This window comes from Capra hircus, chromosome 3 (genome assembly GCF_001704415.2).
Source record: "Capra hircus breed San Clemente chromosome 3, ASM170441v1, whole genome shotgun sequence".
Taxonomy (NCBI): domain Eukaryota; kingdom Metazoa; phylum Chordata; class Mammalia; order Artiodactyla; family Bovidae; genus Capra; species Capra hircus.
The window spans coordinates 3,534,629-3,551,991 of record NC_030810.1 but is presented as its reverse complement, the minus strand read 5'-3'; the positions used below and the strand labels follow the sequence as shown (position 1 = coordinate 3,551,991).

The following is a 17,363-nucleotide window of genomic DNA, read 5'->3' as shown; positions in this document are numbered from 1 at the left end:
ATACACTGGAGCAGAAACTAGTTTTGCCAGGAAGTGTCATAACACAAGGATGTCAACTGACTCTTAAAGAATACATGGGGAGGGGGAAAATAAATAGAAACTAACTTGGCAGAGCCACAGCATTCTAACCATGGTCCTCATCGCTGTCCTCAGCCCCTCCCACTTTCTGCTCCTGCTGTGAGGGAGGCAGGGCCTCCAGCTCCTCCATCATCCCATCAGCTTGCCCATTTCCCAGTCCCCCACTGCTGCCCCCGAGCCCTCTCTAATGATGGATATCCATCCTTTCCTTCCCCAAGGAGGTGAATTCCGACTGAGTACAGGATCAACTGTCAATACCCAAGGACTGGTGGGGTTTGACACCATGAGTTTTTTGTGTATTGGGGGCATTTTCTTAATTCAGTGGGAGATTTTGCTTCCAAAAAGAGCACTTTGTCATTCAGAAAACTTAACTTCTCCACACTTTCCAAGCTTAAATACTTTCTGTAAAATAGAAGACAATGAGATAAATCTTAATACTCAGATGTGATTTAGTCACCAAAGTTCAGCATATATCTGACTCCTTTAAACTCAGTTGAAATAACCCACATCCAAAATATTAAGGTCAAAAGTAGAGCTGTCCAAAAATAAATTAATTAAATAAAAAGTTTACTCATATAAGGGGTTTCCCTGGTAGCTCAGATGGTAAAGAATCTGCCTGCAACGGGGGAGAACTGGGTTCAAACCCTGGGTCGGGAAGATCTTCTAGAGAAGGAAAGGGAAACCCACTTGAGTATGCTTGCCTAGAGAATTTCACGGACAAAGGCGCCTGGTGGGCTAAAGTCCATGAGATCACAGAGTCGGACACGACTGAGCGACTGACACACTTACTCATATAAAAAGTAGAGCTGGCCCGTTCAAAACCCAAAACATCAGAACTTCCCGAAGGCCGTGTGTCCCCACCATGCAGCTGCCTGAGATCACGATTTACTCAGCAGCCTCGGAGGCTTCTGGTAATTCCTGAGCTCCAGCAATAGCTGTTCCTGCGAACATACTGGCCGGTTTGATTTGACTTCACTCAAACGCTGGGAAGGAACCATGCGGTGTGCGGTACTGTCTTCCCTTCTGAAGACCCTCTCTCGCCTTAGACTTGCCAGAAGCAAGCCCTGGGCGTGGCCGTGCCGTGTCAGGTGGAGGCCTTGGGCTCTTTCTGTGACCCAGACGGGCTGACAGGGTGGCTTCCACAAAGGGCATTCTCTCAACCTCTGGAACAGGTTTTCTGATTCATGTTCAATGTTAGAAACTTTCTACCGGCCCACCCCAGAATTCCACTCGCCTGTCCTTCCAGTCATTCTAGGGTAGTTCCTTCAAGGCGCACACGTGACAGGCTCCAGTTATGGGATCCCCAAGGCCCAGTGGAATATCTTAGGGACCATCAGGCTATTTCAACAGCATCGCTTCATCCCCTTCAAGCACTGCCCTGGGTTTGTACCATCAGGAGAATACTGCTGACGTGGGGATCAGAAACCGCTGGCAGCCTCGTCAAGGATCCTTCCTTTTGGATAGAATGCTTTGGATAGAAACTATTCATCTATCTAGTAATATTCCCCAGAAATGCTGTATAGACTGCTGGCCTCAGAACTGTGCCACTGAGTCAGTCATGTCTTCTGCGAGTCCTGAGCACTTGCAGCATGTCCGTACCTAACCAAGCACTCCAAGCTGCAGATCGTCTCCCACTGGCTGCATAGAACGGAGATTACTGTCTCTGTAAACTCCTGATTTTGAGTTTTTCCCACCAAATGTTGAATATTAGAGTTTGCATTAAAACAGACCTTCAGAGCCCCTAGGGCCTAGCTGTCAGTTCAGAGTGGTGAGCTCTGCTTTTGCCTGTGCATAGACTCCGAAGTCCTGATTTGGGCCCTTGGCACAGCTGCCACCTCACTGAACTGTCCCCGTGTTCTCCCCGCTCTCTCGCCCACCACCCAAGCACATGTCCTTTCCCGATGTTGTTGCGGAAGCCGGTTTTGTGTGCCTTGATGATGCCTTTGAGATGAAATGAAGCTGTAAGCTTTTTCCCCACCTCCAGCCCATTTTCTCTGATTCCAGGGACTTTCCTGCTCAGACCTCGGGCTTCGCAGTCTTGGCCTGGCTCCCAAACCCCTGTCTGCCCAGAATGGAAACCGGGTCTGTTCTGCTTTTGACCTCACTCTTCCCTCTTCTCCCTTCTGTTGTGACTTTAATTCTGAGTGAATGGACATGGACGCTTCAACCTCTTCCATGTGATGTCCAAGGAGCCAAGCTTAATAGTGTGTTTCCACTGGCCTAACTGCCGAAGACTTTTCTCAAACCATTTAAAACATTATCAAAAATAATTTAAGGCCTTACATTTCTTTTTTTTTAAGAAGCTTAGGAAAAAGGAGGATCTACTGAATGTATATTTTCAAGAGCTCTAGTCCAAAAAATTGGTCTCTTGGGTCTCTCCTCCTTTTCCAGCAATTGTTCCCCATTTAGGGTTTCCTTTGTTTTTTTTTAAAAAAACATTTTTCTCTTGTAAATGTGTCCAGGAAGCAATTTGGAAGGTTTCTGTACATAATCGGACTCCTCCGTCCCGGATAGTGGGGAGAGCGGCCTTATTTCTCTGGCTGGCTCCAGGCCGTGTTTCCTGTTTGTACAAGGCTGGCTGAGGTGCTCGGCGTTTTCAGCCCCAGGTACAGGAGGCCGGCGCTCTGGGAGGATGTCAGAGTCAGGGCCCCAGGAACAGATCACGTCACAGAGGTTGAGCTGCCCTGTCCTCACATTGCCGTGTCCCCTGAGTGATTCCTCCCTGGTCCTGCACATCCCCTGACCCACCGGTGGCCCCGAGCCTCGGGCTCTCCCGGTCCTCTCTGCCTGCAAACGGGTCAGCATGCCCTTCAGAGGCGAGGCTCAGGCCACACCAGCACACCACCTGTGTGTCCCAGCGCACCCCGCGGACTTTGTCTCTGCTGCAGGTGTGGGCTCCCCTGTGACAAGGACGTGCCCCCCACCCCCCACGCCGGAGCAGCGGAGAGCTTCACAGCTCCTTCTGTATCTTGGAGCCCGTCACTCGGATCCTCCAACACAAAGAAGCACCTTCCTCCCACCACCCCGCTCCTCCTCCGGGGACGTCTGTGTATCAAGCACCCGACATGCTTTCTTCCCCGGGGACTTTGGGTTGCGGGGTTGGGCTCTTGTGGGTGCTGTTGACCTTGTCACCATTCTGTCTCCTTCCCCGACCCTTTCTTCCAGGAATGCCTGAAATGAAGTGATGAGAAAACAGCCATAGTTTCAAAGGTTCTGGAGGAAGTGTACTATTTTTAAAGCCAGAAATCCTCTCATTTATTTTCCTTGTAAATGTGGATTTCCCTCTGTCAGATTTGCTGAAAACAGGGTGCCTCCTGGGACTCTCTTCCTTCTGACAGTTGTGCAGCTGCTTGGCTGTGACGATCACTGGAAACATCGTGACGACCTTGTCACTATTATCTGTTGCTGTTTTTTCAAGGGTTTAAAAACCTGCCATTTGCTTTCATCCTCCAGCCCTCCTACCTGTACAGCGCTGCCCGGCCGGCGGGGAGTAACCTGGTGCGTGTTTCTCCCATCCCGGCCTTTCTGCCGCCCCCTTGGCCTCTCCCCAGACCCCACTCAGTCCTGCTTAAGCACCCCTGCCCCCCCCAACTCCGTGCCCTCACTGCGCATGCGCACTCCTCCCCCCATCCACCCCCCCTCTCCCCACCCCCCTCCCCCGGCCGAGGGCCTGCTCTGAGTGCCTCGACTGACCTGTTTGCCTCCCTTCGGAGGGTGACTCACCCCTTTACTCGGAGCTTACACTGGGAGCTTTACACGGAGTCCCCACTGTCCAGATCCGGGGTTTATTTCTCTTGACAGGCGGCAATAGCTGGGGAAGACACGTGTCTGCATAGGATGGGTAGGCATGAAAAAAATCATTGGCAACGTTTACTTAATCAGTGGGCAAAAACAAAGCTCTTTATTCCTTTGGTAACCTTAACAGATATGAATCCATTATTCTGCATTACTTTGGGAAATTTGCAGTTTTAAATACAAGGTATTAGTACCCTGCAGGAAACTTAAGTATTCAAAGTAGCTATGTTCTTCTTGTTAATAACTTTCTGAATCACCATCTGATTGCACATTTATGAATTAGATGTATAACTGGCCCAGCAAACCCACTGGGTCCTCCAGGGAAAATGGGAGAAATTAAAGTTCCATTTATCCTATTGTAAACTCCTGTTTGCCCTCAGTGGTTAATTACACAGGATTTTCCAGTTGATGAAATGTTCTGTCCCTTAGTTAGCACTTCTTAAAGAATGATAAAATGCTGAGCTCTAATCACCATGCTGTTTTTATTCCGATATTGGAGTAACTTTCTAAGGGTCAAGTATGAGGATGCCTTGATAAAATTCAGCGTGTTTGAACTATCTGCTCATTTTAAGTCTGTATTAACAACTTTTTACTTAGCAAGGAATATTTTTCAGAATCCTGTTTAAAGGATCTGTTGGAAACTCTGTCACATGCCAGTTGACAGCAACTGAAACTCCTCTCTCCCAGATGTCTGCATGACCCTCTTTGGCTGCCGTCTTTGCCTGTGGAGGCAGTTTTGAGCCTTTGCTGCACGTCTGCCATCATGATGTTTTCAGGACTTGTTCCCCGCACGTGTCACTCTTCCCTAGCTTACGTTTCAATGTTTCCCGGGTGCTGATGGAGAGGAAGGCACCCTGTCCTGACAGTGTGTTTCCGTCACAGGCGTCTGTGTCCGACGAGAGCAGTCTCGGTGGGGCTCGGCGGGGCGGCGCCTGCGGTTCTCAGGCTGTAAGGCACTTTCTGTGTTTCCCGAGCTTTCTGCTGCATGACCCAGGGTGACTCACTCTGCGCAGCTCCAGTCCTGGGACATAACTAACCAGAGTTATAGGGAGGAAGCACTATCTCATCCCAGGTTTCCATGCTAGTAAGGGTCATGGACAACATGAGTCACGTAGCCTTTAGTGGTTAGTTTCATGTCCTCAGACGGTCAGTTCAGTTGCTCAGTCACGTCCAGCTCTTGGTGAGCCCACCCCATGGACTGCAGCCCGCCAGGCTTCCCCCTCCATCACCAACTCCTGGAGTCCTCACTCATCAGTTTATATTAATGTCCTCATTCATCAATGTATGTTGACGTCAAGGGGAGAAAGACCGACCTTCACTGAGTTGCACCCGCTCTTTTCCTGCAACAAAGCTGGAGTGATCTTAAAATAATAAAAGAAGACAGAAGGGAATTCCGCAGGCCGCAAAATATTCTCGCCTCTCGATACTCGAGGAAGATGGACAAAGTTAAGGACTTGGAATATTACACATATGGAATCTCCTTATTTTATTGTCCTTTCACGTTTTCAAAGGATTTGAAGTGACGGGCTTCCTCGATAAAGGTGTAGTAGTTGTATAAGAAATACTTGTTGCATGGAAAATATGAGTGAATGAGTGAAGGATAAAGGTAGACAAAATGGAAAGATGAGACCAGCCCATGGCAGTGAGGAGGCTGGTGGCCTGCCCTGAGACTGGCTGAAACTGAGCATGAGCCCCAGCTCGGCCCTCCCCAGGGGCAAAAGTTTCTGCCTCCCGGGTTTCCTCCACAAATCCTGGAAAGATGCATTCAAGCCTCACGTGAAATATGATGGCGTAGGAAATACTTGAACGTGCTCTTATAATTTTGCTTTGGGAAATAATTGACTACTTAATTAGGGGCTTCTCTGGTGGCTCAGATGGTAAAGAATCTGCCTGCAAAGCGGGAGACTCGGGTTCGATCCCTGGATTGGGAAGATCCCCAGGAGAAAGAAATGGCACCCCACTCCAGTATTCTTGCCTGGAGAATTCCATGGACAGAGGAGCCTGACAGGCTACAGTCCGTGGGGTCACAAAGAGTTCGACACAACTGAACGACTAACACTTTCACTACTTGGTTGACTGGCCAAACGATCCAACTTTATGATTTATTATATTTCTCTAATCATCATGAATATTCAGGAATTCCTGTGAAGAAAGCCAGCATAACTTACAGTTTTCTTCAGAACGTAATTTTTAAAATATTAAATCTAATAGAGATAGCATGAGTTTTTAAAATTTTTTTATCGGAGTATAGCAGTCCCATGGACAGAGGAGCCTGGTGGGCTACAGTCCATGGGGGGAGGGGTCACAAAAGAGTCGGACATGACTTAGCAACTAAACCCCAGCAACACAGTTGATTTACGATGTTGTGATAGTTTCAGAGGTATAGCAAAAGGAATCTAATACACACACACACACACACACATACACTCTTTTTTAGATTCTTTTCCCATGTAGGTTGTTACAGAGTGTTGAGCAGAGCTTCCTGTGCCCTGCAGGAGGTCCTCATCCGTTTTCTGTTTTATATACAGCAGTGTGTATATGTCAGTCCCATGCAGCATGAGTTTTTGCTGACATCTGATTAAACACTTGCATTGAACACTTTTATACTGCATAAAATTTTGATGCAGTGGAGCACACTATACTAAGTCTTTTCCCCAGTTCTTAAATATTTTTGTAGGCCCTTACAAAGCTCACAAACTATGCATGCTGGATAAAATAGCTCTGGCCTGTCTGACAGATAAAATGCAACTAAATGCTTTTCTTTCATCAGTAAGAGACAGCATCCTAACTCTTTAAGAGAAGGAAACTTCTGAAACACCAAGGCAGAACTCTTACTGTCTGGCGGGATGTTCGTCTCATAGATTCTCTTTGATGTTACCTCTGTAGATGGACTTTCCCCGTAGCTGATTCCTGGCCTTCAGAGTGCGGCGATCAGCATTGCCGATTACTCTTGTGTGCGGCAGTTCTTTCATGCTTTCAGCCTCCTGGAGGAACCACTAGGGAGGGATGGCTTTAGGGAGTTAAGGAGGTGAAAGATCTGGTCCTGGCAGCAGAAAGCCTAGAATAGGGCTCCTGCGGCAATAAGAGAACGTTTTTCTGCACCTAACGCTGTATTCCTATGCAGAAAGAGCACTGCACGTGTTTGCTAGGTTAAATGGGACAGATTGAACCCTGGGACACAATCCCTCAGGAGAGACTTCTGTGCCGGCTGGCTGCAGGTCAGTGGGCTGAGCGGGAGGGGAGTTCACTGACCTCTTGTTCTCCGCCAGCTCCGCTCACACCATCACAATAGCACTCCAGGGTACGGAGTTCCCCACGCCCAGGAATGCAGCTTCCCAGGTTCTCCCTCCAGATAGGAGCTGTGGCCGCTGATAAATACACATACAAAGATGTGAGGACACTGCACCTCTGGGGTCCCTCCTGTCCTGACCCGTAGTGCTCTGACCTCAGAGTCCAGGCTGACCCCAAGCCCGCATAAGCCAGCCCTGAATCCCCTTTGAAAGACATGCCCCCGTCTTCCTTCTCCCAGAAAGTTTGCCTCAGACACAGGATGTGTTTGCAGCTAAATAAGTCGCTTCAGTCATGTCCGACTCTTTGCAACCCTATGGACCATAGTCTGCCCAGCTCCTCTGTCCATGGGATTCTCCGGGCAAGAATTCTGGAACGGGTTGACATGCCCTCCTCCAGGGGATCTTCCCGAACCAGGGATCGAATTCACATCTCTTGTGTCTCCTGCACTGACAGGCGTGTTCTTTACCACTGGCACCAACTGGGAAACCCCGCTTATTCATAAATGACTCATCACAGTTACAGTTAAATGATTCTTTTTTTAATGACTAGTTCTTAAAAGTATTAACAGGTTTTTTAAATTTATTTATTTTAATTGGAGGCTAATTACTTTACAATATTGTCGTGGCTTTTGCTACACATTGACATGAATCAGCCATGGGTGTCCATCTCTTCCCCATCCAGAACCCCCTCCCACCTCTCTCCCCATCCCATCCCTTGAAACCTTTCTATTTTGTACCTTCCTTACCATTCGTAAGCTGTTTGTATGTTGTAGGGAGGGCTCCTGGCCCTGTGTGACATGACCTTCTAAGTTGTTCTGACCCTCGGTCATCACCACCAATACCACCCTGTCCAGGAGCCATGCAAATTGTTTTATCAGGAAGAGACAGCAGGGGAAAACCCAGCTTGCATTCTCTGCGTCATCCTCCCCACCCGTGTGGTCAGCCGCCCTACTTGATGCCACCAGTGACACGTAACTTTCCCAAGGTCTCCCGGCTGATTAGAAATGGACCGTGGACTCAGATCTGTCTACCTTACGTCAGCCCGCAATTAACCACATTGACTCCAGAGCACAGGTGGCTCCAAAGGTGCCGCATGGTCCACATGACACAGACTTTAAACTTCATTCTTTTCCTCACCAGCTCAGATCAGATGATATGAGAGCAGTTTTTGACTCAGGAATTGGGGAAACTTGGATCAGAAAGAAGCCTTATTAACAATAACCCATCACATCTCTGCACCATAAACCGGGATGTGAATGACGTAGAATATAGTAGGATTTATCTACACGAGAAAGTTTTCCTCATTTGTACATCAGCAAAACCCAAAAGGCAAAATACGCTTTACAGTGCTGATGTCAAGAGTTTTTCTTTGTTTTGAACAAGAAAGCTGAAAAGTAAGGCTAGTGATACTGGTGAATTTCTTGTATGTGCCCTATGTGGCAGTAATTCTTACACATGGTGTACGTGCAGCCATATTGTGTCTGTGCGTCTGAGAAAGCATCTTTCACCTCCGTGTAAATACACCTGAAGTGTTTATGCAGCTGAGGGGTGAGCCCAGGCAGAACCACTCTGGGGAACTCCCTCGTCTCGATCAAGGCTATTTACAGTCTAACGTTGAAGTGGTTCGTTCAGCAGGTATTTCTCAAGAACCTCCTGTCTGCCAGGCCTCCTCTTCTGGCCAGGGACTCAGCAGGGAACAAAACACACACAGACTCTGCCCTCGAGAATTCCACGCTGATGGAAAACAGGCAGAGGGAGCAATGGTATTTGCGATAAGGATCAGGAGAAGCCCTGAAGCCATGGCTCCTCGTAGCCTGCAGTTGGGATCATGCCTGCGGGTCTCAGAGTGGGGGTGGGGTGAGGGGCAGGGAGGGGACAGTCAGCGGAGGTCTCTTGACCACTGCCCGGTCTGCTGACGCCCTGGGTCCTAAATGGTGTTCAAATCCTGCCTTCCCTCCCGCCCACCCCTACCCTGCCTTGTTTAAGAGGCAGGTAAGATCTTGTTGTAGGGCTGGAACAAATGTGAATACAGGTCAAAATTAGGAGGGCAGAACCTCTGAATAAAGGAGTTCCTGGTGTTTTCCTGTACCTGAAGAGAGAAAGTTTAGGGAAGATGGATACGTGTTGATGGATACAGGCTTCCCTTGTGTCTCAGTGGTTAAGAATTCGCCTGCAATGCAGGAAGCGCAGGAGACTCGAGTTCAGTCCCTGGGCCAGGAAGATCTGCTGGAGAAGGAAATGGCAACCCACTCCGGTCTTCTTGCCTGGAAAATCCCACGGACAGAGGAGCTTGGGCTACAGTCCATGGGGTCGCAAAGAATCGGACATGACTGAGCGACTGACGAGCAGCAACATAGACACATACGCAGGCAACCAGACCGAGGGTCCCGGAGCTGGAACAAGCCACGGCTGATTCTGTGTCGGCCCTGGGTCTTGTTTTGTATGCACTTGCAGGCATCCAGACCGAGGGCCCCGGAGCTGGAACAAGCCAGGGCTGGTTCTGTGTCGGCCCTGGTCTTGTTTTGTATCCATTTGCAGAGATAGTAGAGAAGCAGACTTCTCCGTTGCCCTGAAGTCAGGCCCCTGTCCCCCGCTTTCCTGTGACCATGCTGGGAGGCAGCTCACAGTCCCGGGCCCCCACCAGCCTCTTCCATGTCATCCAGGGTTCTCTGCATAGAAACTGGGCGTCCCCCCAACCCCCGGCCGAGCAGGTGCTGTGTGTGACCCGCACCCGACCGAGCAGGAACCCCATGTTCCTCCAGAGGATGATTAAGTTGTGTGTTCTGAGTGGCCACGGGTCGGGAGCTGGGACAACACTGCCTTCTTGCAGGGGGGCCGCCGCTGGCCGCACTAACCTCTCCTTCCTCCCTGAGCTGCACCCGGCTGACCTCGCCACTAACCGGGGCGTCTGTCATGTGGCCCCCCTTCTCCTCGCTGACCTGTTCCTCTGTTTCTGTCTCTGTGTCCCACGGCCAGCTGGGTGGGCAGGCTTCAGAGCTCAGCGGCCACTTCAAGTCCAGCTCCCGCGCCTCCTCCAGAGCCAGCTCTGCACGGGCCAGCCCAGTGGTGAGTGGGTCTCTCTCTCTCTGGCCCCTGTCCCCTCCCTTCCTTCCCTGCCTCCTGCCCTCAGACCCTCATCCTCTGACCCCCAAGAAGACCCCTCCACCCCAGCCTCCAGACACCTGAACCCGTGAGCAAGCCGGAAGGCGTTCCATGATTTAGTCCAGGTCTCAGTTTAAAACGTGGGATCGGGGAAGATCCTTCCAAATTTAGAAAAGGACGGTTCAGTGAGATCAGAACTGCCCTGCTCAGGCTTCTGAAGGACCATCTCGGAAGCCTCTGACGGGCCTTCCTGGGAAGGGGGAGCTTTGTGTGGTGGGGAAGAAAGGCAGCCGTGTGCATGGATGTGTTGTTTTTTATGATTTAAAAATGGGAAGGATTCACTTTTTTATTTTTTTTGTATTTGTCCAAGTTAACTTTTTTTTTAACTTTTATTATAGTTGATTTTTTACAATGTGGTGTCAGTTTCTGCTGTACAGCAAAGTGAATCAGTTATGCATGTACCTGTATCTATTCTTGGTTAGATTTGTTTCCATACAGGTCATTACACAGTGCTGAGTGGCGCTCCCTGTGCTACGCGGGAGGCCCTTATTAGTCATCCGTTTTATAGGTAGTGGTGTGTGTATGTCAATCTCAAACTCTCAGTTTCTCCCTCTGCCCAGCTTTCCCCGCCAGTAACCCAAGGTTTGTATTCCACATCTGTGAGTCTGTTTCTGCTTTGTACATAAGTTTGTTTGTACCACTTTTTTAGATTGGAGGATTCACCTTTAACCTCTGTTTGGAACGTTGTCCATTCTTGGACCTGGCGGTTTTTAGGGTAGAGTGAGTGCCGCGCACCCTGGCCCTGCTCCATCCCCCTCGACACCCTGGGTCCTCTGTTCAGAGCCTGGGAAACCGACCTCAGAGCTGCTCTGCTGTCTGTCACTCGGCACGAGATGAGCCCAGGGCCCCATCAGAGAACAGGGGCCCTGCCATCTAGTCCCCCATCACTTAAGTCTCGCTGTTGTGTGTGTTTCCCCGAGTCTTGGGAATTTTAGACAGTGTCACTGCATCTGATGGTTTGTAGGAGGCAACTGTGTTGTTCTTTTGACCACAAGCGATTGGCAGGCCAGTTTTGTGCGAGGGACACGTAGGGTGGGGGCTGACGCAGTGACCAGGGGAGGGGCGCTCCGTGGGCAGCGGCCAGGGCTGCCTGCTGAGCCACACCTTGGGGCTGCCACACTGAGGGCCAGGGCCCCTCCCAACAGATCCTAGGCGGAAGAGGCGCAGATTGGCAAAGCTGGTCTCTTTCCTCACCCCTGCATCCTGGAGGAGCTTGACTGAGGCTCTTAAGACTCACACAACCCTGCTGTTACCTGTCTAAAGTTTACGGAGTCTTCCTGGTCATCAAGAAAAGACGTGGGGGCGAGTCACCTCCTTGCCCAGGTGTGCCTGTGGGCTTTGCTGCTTTGTTTTTTAAACTAGATGCTGCCTTTGAAAGCCAGGAGGTTTCTCACCCCATGCAGCTTATCTGCAGCTCCTGGGGGAGCAGGCCAAGGGATCACTTTTGCAGACCGAGCGCATGTTGCTGAGTCGGGGACCTCCATACCCCCACGCCTGCCCGGCTCTGCCTGCTGCCAAGGCCAAGGCTGGAGGCGTCCCTCACTGGGCTGTACGGGTGCTTTCCTGATAGGAATGTTCGCTCCACCGTTTGCATATCAAGGGTGCAGAAGCAGAAGGCAGATAAGGAACCTGAGTGTTAGAACAGAAGAGCCTGTTTCTCTGTGGAAATGAAGGCTACCCCCTCTGTGAGCCCCCGTCCCCCCAGCAGTGAGGCCACCCCCTCTGTGAGACGCCCCCACCGTCCTCACAGTCCTATGAGCCCCCCGTACCCCCAGCAGGGAGGGGAATAGAAGCCATGTCCTGACCGTGCTGAGGTGGGGCAGAGGGAACGTGGGGTGACGGACACCCCCAGAGCCCCCTGCTTACTGCCGCGCCCAGGACCCGTCAGGCAGGGACAGGAAGACTTTGAGCTGCTCAGTGACATGTGAGTACAGTGGTCAGACATGGAGGGTCGCTTCTCCTGATGTGACAGACGTGAGCGGAGGGCAGCGTTTGTGAGCTCAGGACTCCACCGGCAGCAGCCCGTGCCTTTGAGCGCCGGCCCGCCTCCACCTCCGGGCCGCGATCGCGCGTTTCAGACACACCCAGCCGGAAACCTGCAACCTGGCAGGAGTCACGTTTTGCATGATGACTCTAATGTGGAGACTCTTGTCACCGGGTGTGATACTCCCTTGTGCTCCCCTTTTGGGAAAAATGTAAGTTCCCGGTTGTCAGAAGAGGCTGAGGTCTGGCCTGCCCGACACGGCTTGGTGGGGCAGGTGGCTGTGAACAGTGCTGGTCTGACCACTTCGGGTTTATTCGGGCTTCAGGATGAAGCCACAGAGTAGCAGCTCATTCAAGCTCCCCAGACCCGAGAACAACAGTGAAAGCCGCTCGGTCGTGCCCAACTCTTTGTGATCCCGTGGACTACACAGTCCATGGGATTCTCCAGGCCAGAACACTGGAGTGGGTACCCTTTCCCTTCTCCAGGGGAGCTTCCCCACCCAGGAATCGAACTCAGGTCTCCTGCACAGCTGGCTGATTCTTTTCCAGCTGAGCTATCACAGAAGCCCCAAGAGATGGAAACCAGATACAAGTTCTTCTGTCATCTGCTTCCTAAACCTGAAAACAGTTTACTCAGAATATGGGTTTAGTGGACCCAAGAGAGGTGAGCGTTCACCTCACCGGTGCCCCTGGGGCCTGATAACGAGAGGTGGGCGTCTCTTGGTAACTGCGGGACCTGGCCACGCCTGCCCCACCGCCTCTTGGTCTTTTGAGAGCCCTGGGTTTGCGAGACTCCCAGGGACTTGACTGAGCTGAACCTTGAGTTCACTGCACACAGGTCATCGGTCCAGTCTCTGCTCTCCCCTGAGTCATCTGCTCACTTATAAAGGTCACTGACTCAGGTTGGCACAGTCAGTGAGCAAAGGCCAGCATCTGGGCCCTCCCGATGCAGGGGGACCTCAGAGCTGAGGACGCCTCTGTGTGAGGCCCTCAGGCGGCAGAGACACTCTGGCTGTGCGGGGCGGTTCCCCAGGGCATGTGGTTACAGTGGCTCTTGGCCATGGGAAGGCCAGAACATGGGCAGCACCCTTGGCCTCTGCAGAGTCCGGAGGATGCAGCTGAGCTAGCCCTTGGCTCTGTGTTTCCAGAGCTCAGTCTCTTCCTTGGAATCGGCTCGTTTCTATTTTCTGAGTTCTGGGCGGTCCCATCACTGGAAAGGGGTGGGTGTTTGTATTTTGGGCTTGCGAGACTGGCAGGGTGTAAGTGGGTGTACTTGGCTGCGTTGACTGGAAAGAGGCCAGGAAACTTGTGCTCAGACTCCTCTGGCGCTTCTGCCTGGCAAGGAGGAGCCGCGGGGGCAGGCGGGGCCCCAGGGAGAGGACCCTAGGGGTGACTGACTGTCCCCACCTGGCCTCTCAGAGGGACGCAGGGCAGGAAGGGAGGAGGGATTCCAGGAACCCAGGCTGAAGTTCACAGCTCTCATTCCTGGCTGGGGACACCTGGTCAGGCATACCTGCCTGAGCTCCGCCTGGAAAGATGGGTAATTGATACGCTTGAAACATAAAAACAAGAAGAGATTTGAGCTGATAACCTGTTTCTCCTGGGGTGAATTTTCCAGGGGTGGGAGTGCTGTCCACCATGGCTCATGGGGAATGTCCCCAGCTGTGATCCACAGCAATATGGCCCCAGGAGGGTGGCATGAGCCAGGGCAGGGGACAGGAAGGAAGCAGGAGCCGTGTAGGGGCGGCTCTCGGCGGCTCTAAGTGTGGGTGGCAGGCTGGTGCCCTGGGGGGTGGGCGAGGGGAGCACCATCCGAAAGCAAAGTAACCAGAATGAGGGAGGCGACGGCTTGTCCCGCTTTGAGAAAACAGAGATGTGTCCACATCCCAAGGGTGCCCCACCCGCCGGTCCTCCAGCCTCAGGGGGAGCAGAGAGGACCCCCGCCCCGTCTCAGGAGGGCACCCGCTTCTGGACCTCACGCTCACTGTCACATTCTGTGGGCGAGCTGTGTTTCCTTCTCTGATGAGCCTGGACTCTTCCTCTTGAGGAAGCTGGGGTCTGTTCATTCAGCCGGTGTTTATTGAACGTTCCAGGCACAGGGCTGCAGGGGGAAGACATACGCCTGTCCCCAGCAGGGACGCACAGGCCGGGGAGGCAGACCTCAGCGCGTGGGCGAGATGCACTATAGGACTCAGGGCACAGGCTCCGAGGTGGGGGTGGCGGGGAGAGGGTGCTTCTGGAGACGTGGACTCAGGAGGCTGGATGAGCCAGGCCTGGAGGGGCCAGTGCAGCTGTGTCCCCCGCGCCTCAGGGCCCCACGTGGACCCCGTGGGGCTGCCAGGGCTCTGAAGCACCCTCGGGGTGTCCTGCACGGAGCCCAGCTTCACGTGCCGCTGTGCTCACAGAGAAGCTGAGTGGCGAACGGGAACCTCGGCCCCCCATGAGCCAGGAAAACAAAAGGCTGTAGTGACTCATGTTCAAGTCTCGTAAAGAGGTGAGGGCAGGAACCGGGTGGAAAAAACAGGTCTTGAGTTATGAACACAATAGCTGAAGGACGAGTCATCCGGATGAGGTCGATATTATTGGATTGAAAGCCAGAGGTCTCCAGTCTAGCGGTAGGCTCCACTGCTGTTCACGTTTGCGGGCTGTTTTCTGAGCGGTGTTCACTGCTGTCCGCTGGTTTCTCGAGAGGGAACCTGTGGTGACCTGCTTCTGTCTGTGTTCCATTTCCTGCCTGGGGGCTGGACACCACGAGGAGAAGTTCCTTTGTCCCCAAACTATTGACTCGGGTCGCCCTGCGCCCACGTACTGGGCTCTGTCTCCAGGAAGGTGGGCAAGTCAGGTGGCGATATGCCAAACCTGGAATTTAAAACCTCACCAGACACGATACTTAAGTGAGGCTACATGGCAAGCTCACTTAGACACCGTTTTATTTATTTTTTTTAAAATATTTATTTATTGTTACTTATTTATTTGGCTGCACCAGGTCTTAGTTGCAGCTCATGGAATCTTCAGTCTTCATTGTGGCATGGGAGCTCTCAGTTGCAGCATGTGGGGTTTAGTTCTCTGAGCAGGGATTGAACCTGGGCCCCCTGCATTGGGAGTACAGAGTCTTAGCCACTGGGCCACCAGGGAAGTCCCCTAGACACCGTTTTAGAAGGTTGGAATTAAGAAAGTATTTACTGTGCTACTTTAAGCTTTTGTTTTTGAAAGGAAAAAGTGAAAGTGTTAGTCGCTCAGTCACATCCAGCTCTTTGAGACCCTGTGGACTGTAGCTTGCTGGGCTCCTCTGTCCGTGGGACTCTCCAGGCAAGAATACTGGAGTGGGTAGACATTCCCTTCTCCAGGAGATCTTCCCAACTCAGGGATGGAAGCCAGGTCTCCTGCCTTACAGGCAGGCTCTTTACTGTCTGAGCTGCCAGGGAAGGGAGAGTTGACATAATTTAAAATGTCAAAGAAATTTTTCCGAAGTGATTATCTCCCAAAGATTTTTTTTAATTGTTATTGAAATGCTGTTGCTTTACAATGTTGTATGAGTTTCTGCTGTACAGTATAGTGAATCAGCTATGACTATAGCTCCTTTTTGGGGGGTGGGTTTTCTTCCTGTTTAGGTCACAGCATGGAGAAGAGTTCTCTGTTCTTTGCAATAGGTTCTCATCAGTTCTCTGTTTTATACAGAGTAGTGTTCAGTTCAGCTCAGTCGCTCAGTCGTGTCCGACTCTTTGCAACCCCATGAACCACAGCACGCCAGGCCTCCCTGTCCATCACCAAGTCCCGGAGTCTACCCAAACCTATGTCCATCGAGTCAGTGATGCCATCCAGCCATCTCATCCTCTGTCATCCCCTTCTCTTCCTGCCTTCAGTCTTTCCCAGCATCATTGTCTTTTCCAATGAGTCAGCTCTTTGCATCAGATGGCCAAAGTGTTGGAGTTTCAGCTTCAACATCAGTCCTTCCAATGAGCACCCAGGACTGATCTCCTTTAGAATGGACTGGTTGGATCTCCTTGCAGTCCAAGGGACTCTCAAGAGTCTTCTCCAGCACCACAGTTCAAAAGCATCAATTCTTCGGCGCTCAGCTTTCTTCACAGTCCAACTCTCACATCCATACATGACCCCTGGAAAAACCATAGCCTTGACTAAACGGACCTTTGTTGGCAAAGTAATGTCTCTGCTTTTTAATATGCTATCTAGGAGAAGGAAATGGCAACCCACTCCAGTATTCTTGCCTGGAGAATCCCAGGGATGGGGAAGCCTGGTGGGCTGCCGTCTTGTCTATGGCGTTGCGCAGAGTCGGACACGACTAAAGCGACTTGGCAGCAGCAGCAGGTTGGTCATAACTTTCCTTCCAAGGAGCAAGCATCTTTTAATTTCATGGCTGCAGTCACCATCTGCAGTGATTTTGAAACCCCAAAAATAAAGTCTCTCCCTGTTTCCACTGTCTCCCTGCCTATTTCCCATGAAGTGGTGGGACCTAGTGGTGTGCGTGAGTGCATATACGTCAGCCTCATCTCCCAGTTCTTCCCACCCCCCTTTCCTTCCTTGGTGCCCATATGTTTGTTCTCTCCCGTAGATTTTAAAAGGTGCCCTTCTATACACTCTATTGTGATATGCATATTTCAAAGCCTGTTCCTGTGACGTTTTCACCTCCGCCTAAGGTGTTTAGTATTGCTCAGGAAATGAGAATAAGAGAGTTAATAGGCTGCAAGATCCGTGGTGCCGCCACCCTGTCTGGGACGAGGAGGTGAAGTCCGCAGGGTCCCATGGCTTGTCCCGGGTTCCGTGCGGCCATGGCTGAGGCATGTTGGGGTGTGTGTTGCCCACAACATCCTCTGGTCACCGTGTGCAGCAGCCACAGCGGTATTTGAAAGCCCTCCATCTATTCTGTTTCTTTGTATATTGCTTTAAAAGATAAAGTGCTATGCTTTATGTCAACTTAAACTCACTGTTGGGGTTCCTTGCTTGCCTGTTCGTTTTTTTAGGGGCGGTCAGAGGTGCCCTGCCCCGCCAAGCCTCCCTGGGCACGTCCTCCTCCGTGCGACACAGGCTGCCACCTGG

General features: G+C 51.5%; 1 protein-coding gene across 33 annotated transcripts in view; it reads left to right on the top strand.

The window, feature by feature from the left end:
- The window catches only part of LRRFIP1 (LRR binding FLII interacting protein 1), a 159,432-nt gene that overhangs the window by 110,649 nt on the left and 31,420 nt on the right, over nucleotides 1-17,363 (top strand). For 12 of the 33 annotated variants that reach the window (XM_018040655.1, XM_018040644.1, XM_018040533.1 and 9 more), the window contains 4 exons: nucleotides 2,083-2,160; nucleotides 3,532-3,576; nucleotides 4,756-4,821; nucleotides 10,140-10,229. The exons of 12 other annotated variants lie outside the window; for them this stretch is intronic. In XM_018040655.1, the coding sequence (XP_017896144.1) occupies nucleotides 2,083-2,160; nucleotides 3,532-3,576; nucleotides 4,756-4,821; nucleotides 10,140-10,229 (279 nt within the window). The remainder of the gene's footprint in view (nucleotides 1-2,082; nucleotides 2,161-3,531; nucleotides 3,577-4,755; nucleotides 4,822-10,139; nucleotides 10,230-17,363) is intronic. 9 more of the 33 variants (XM_018040566.1, XM_018040554.1, XM_018040550.1 and 6 more) reach the window with 3 other exon arrangements.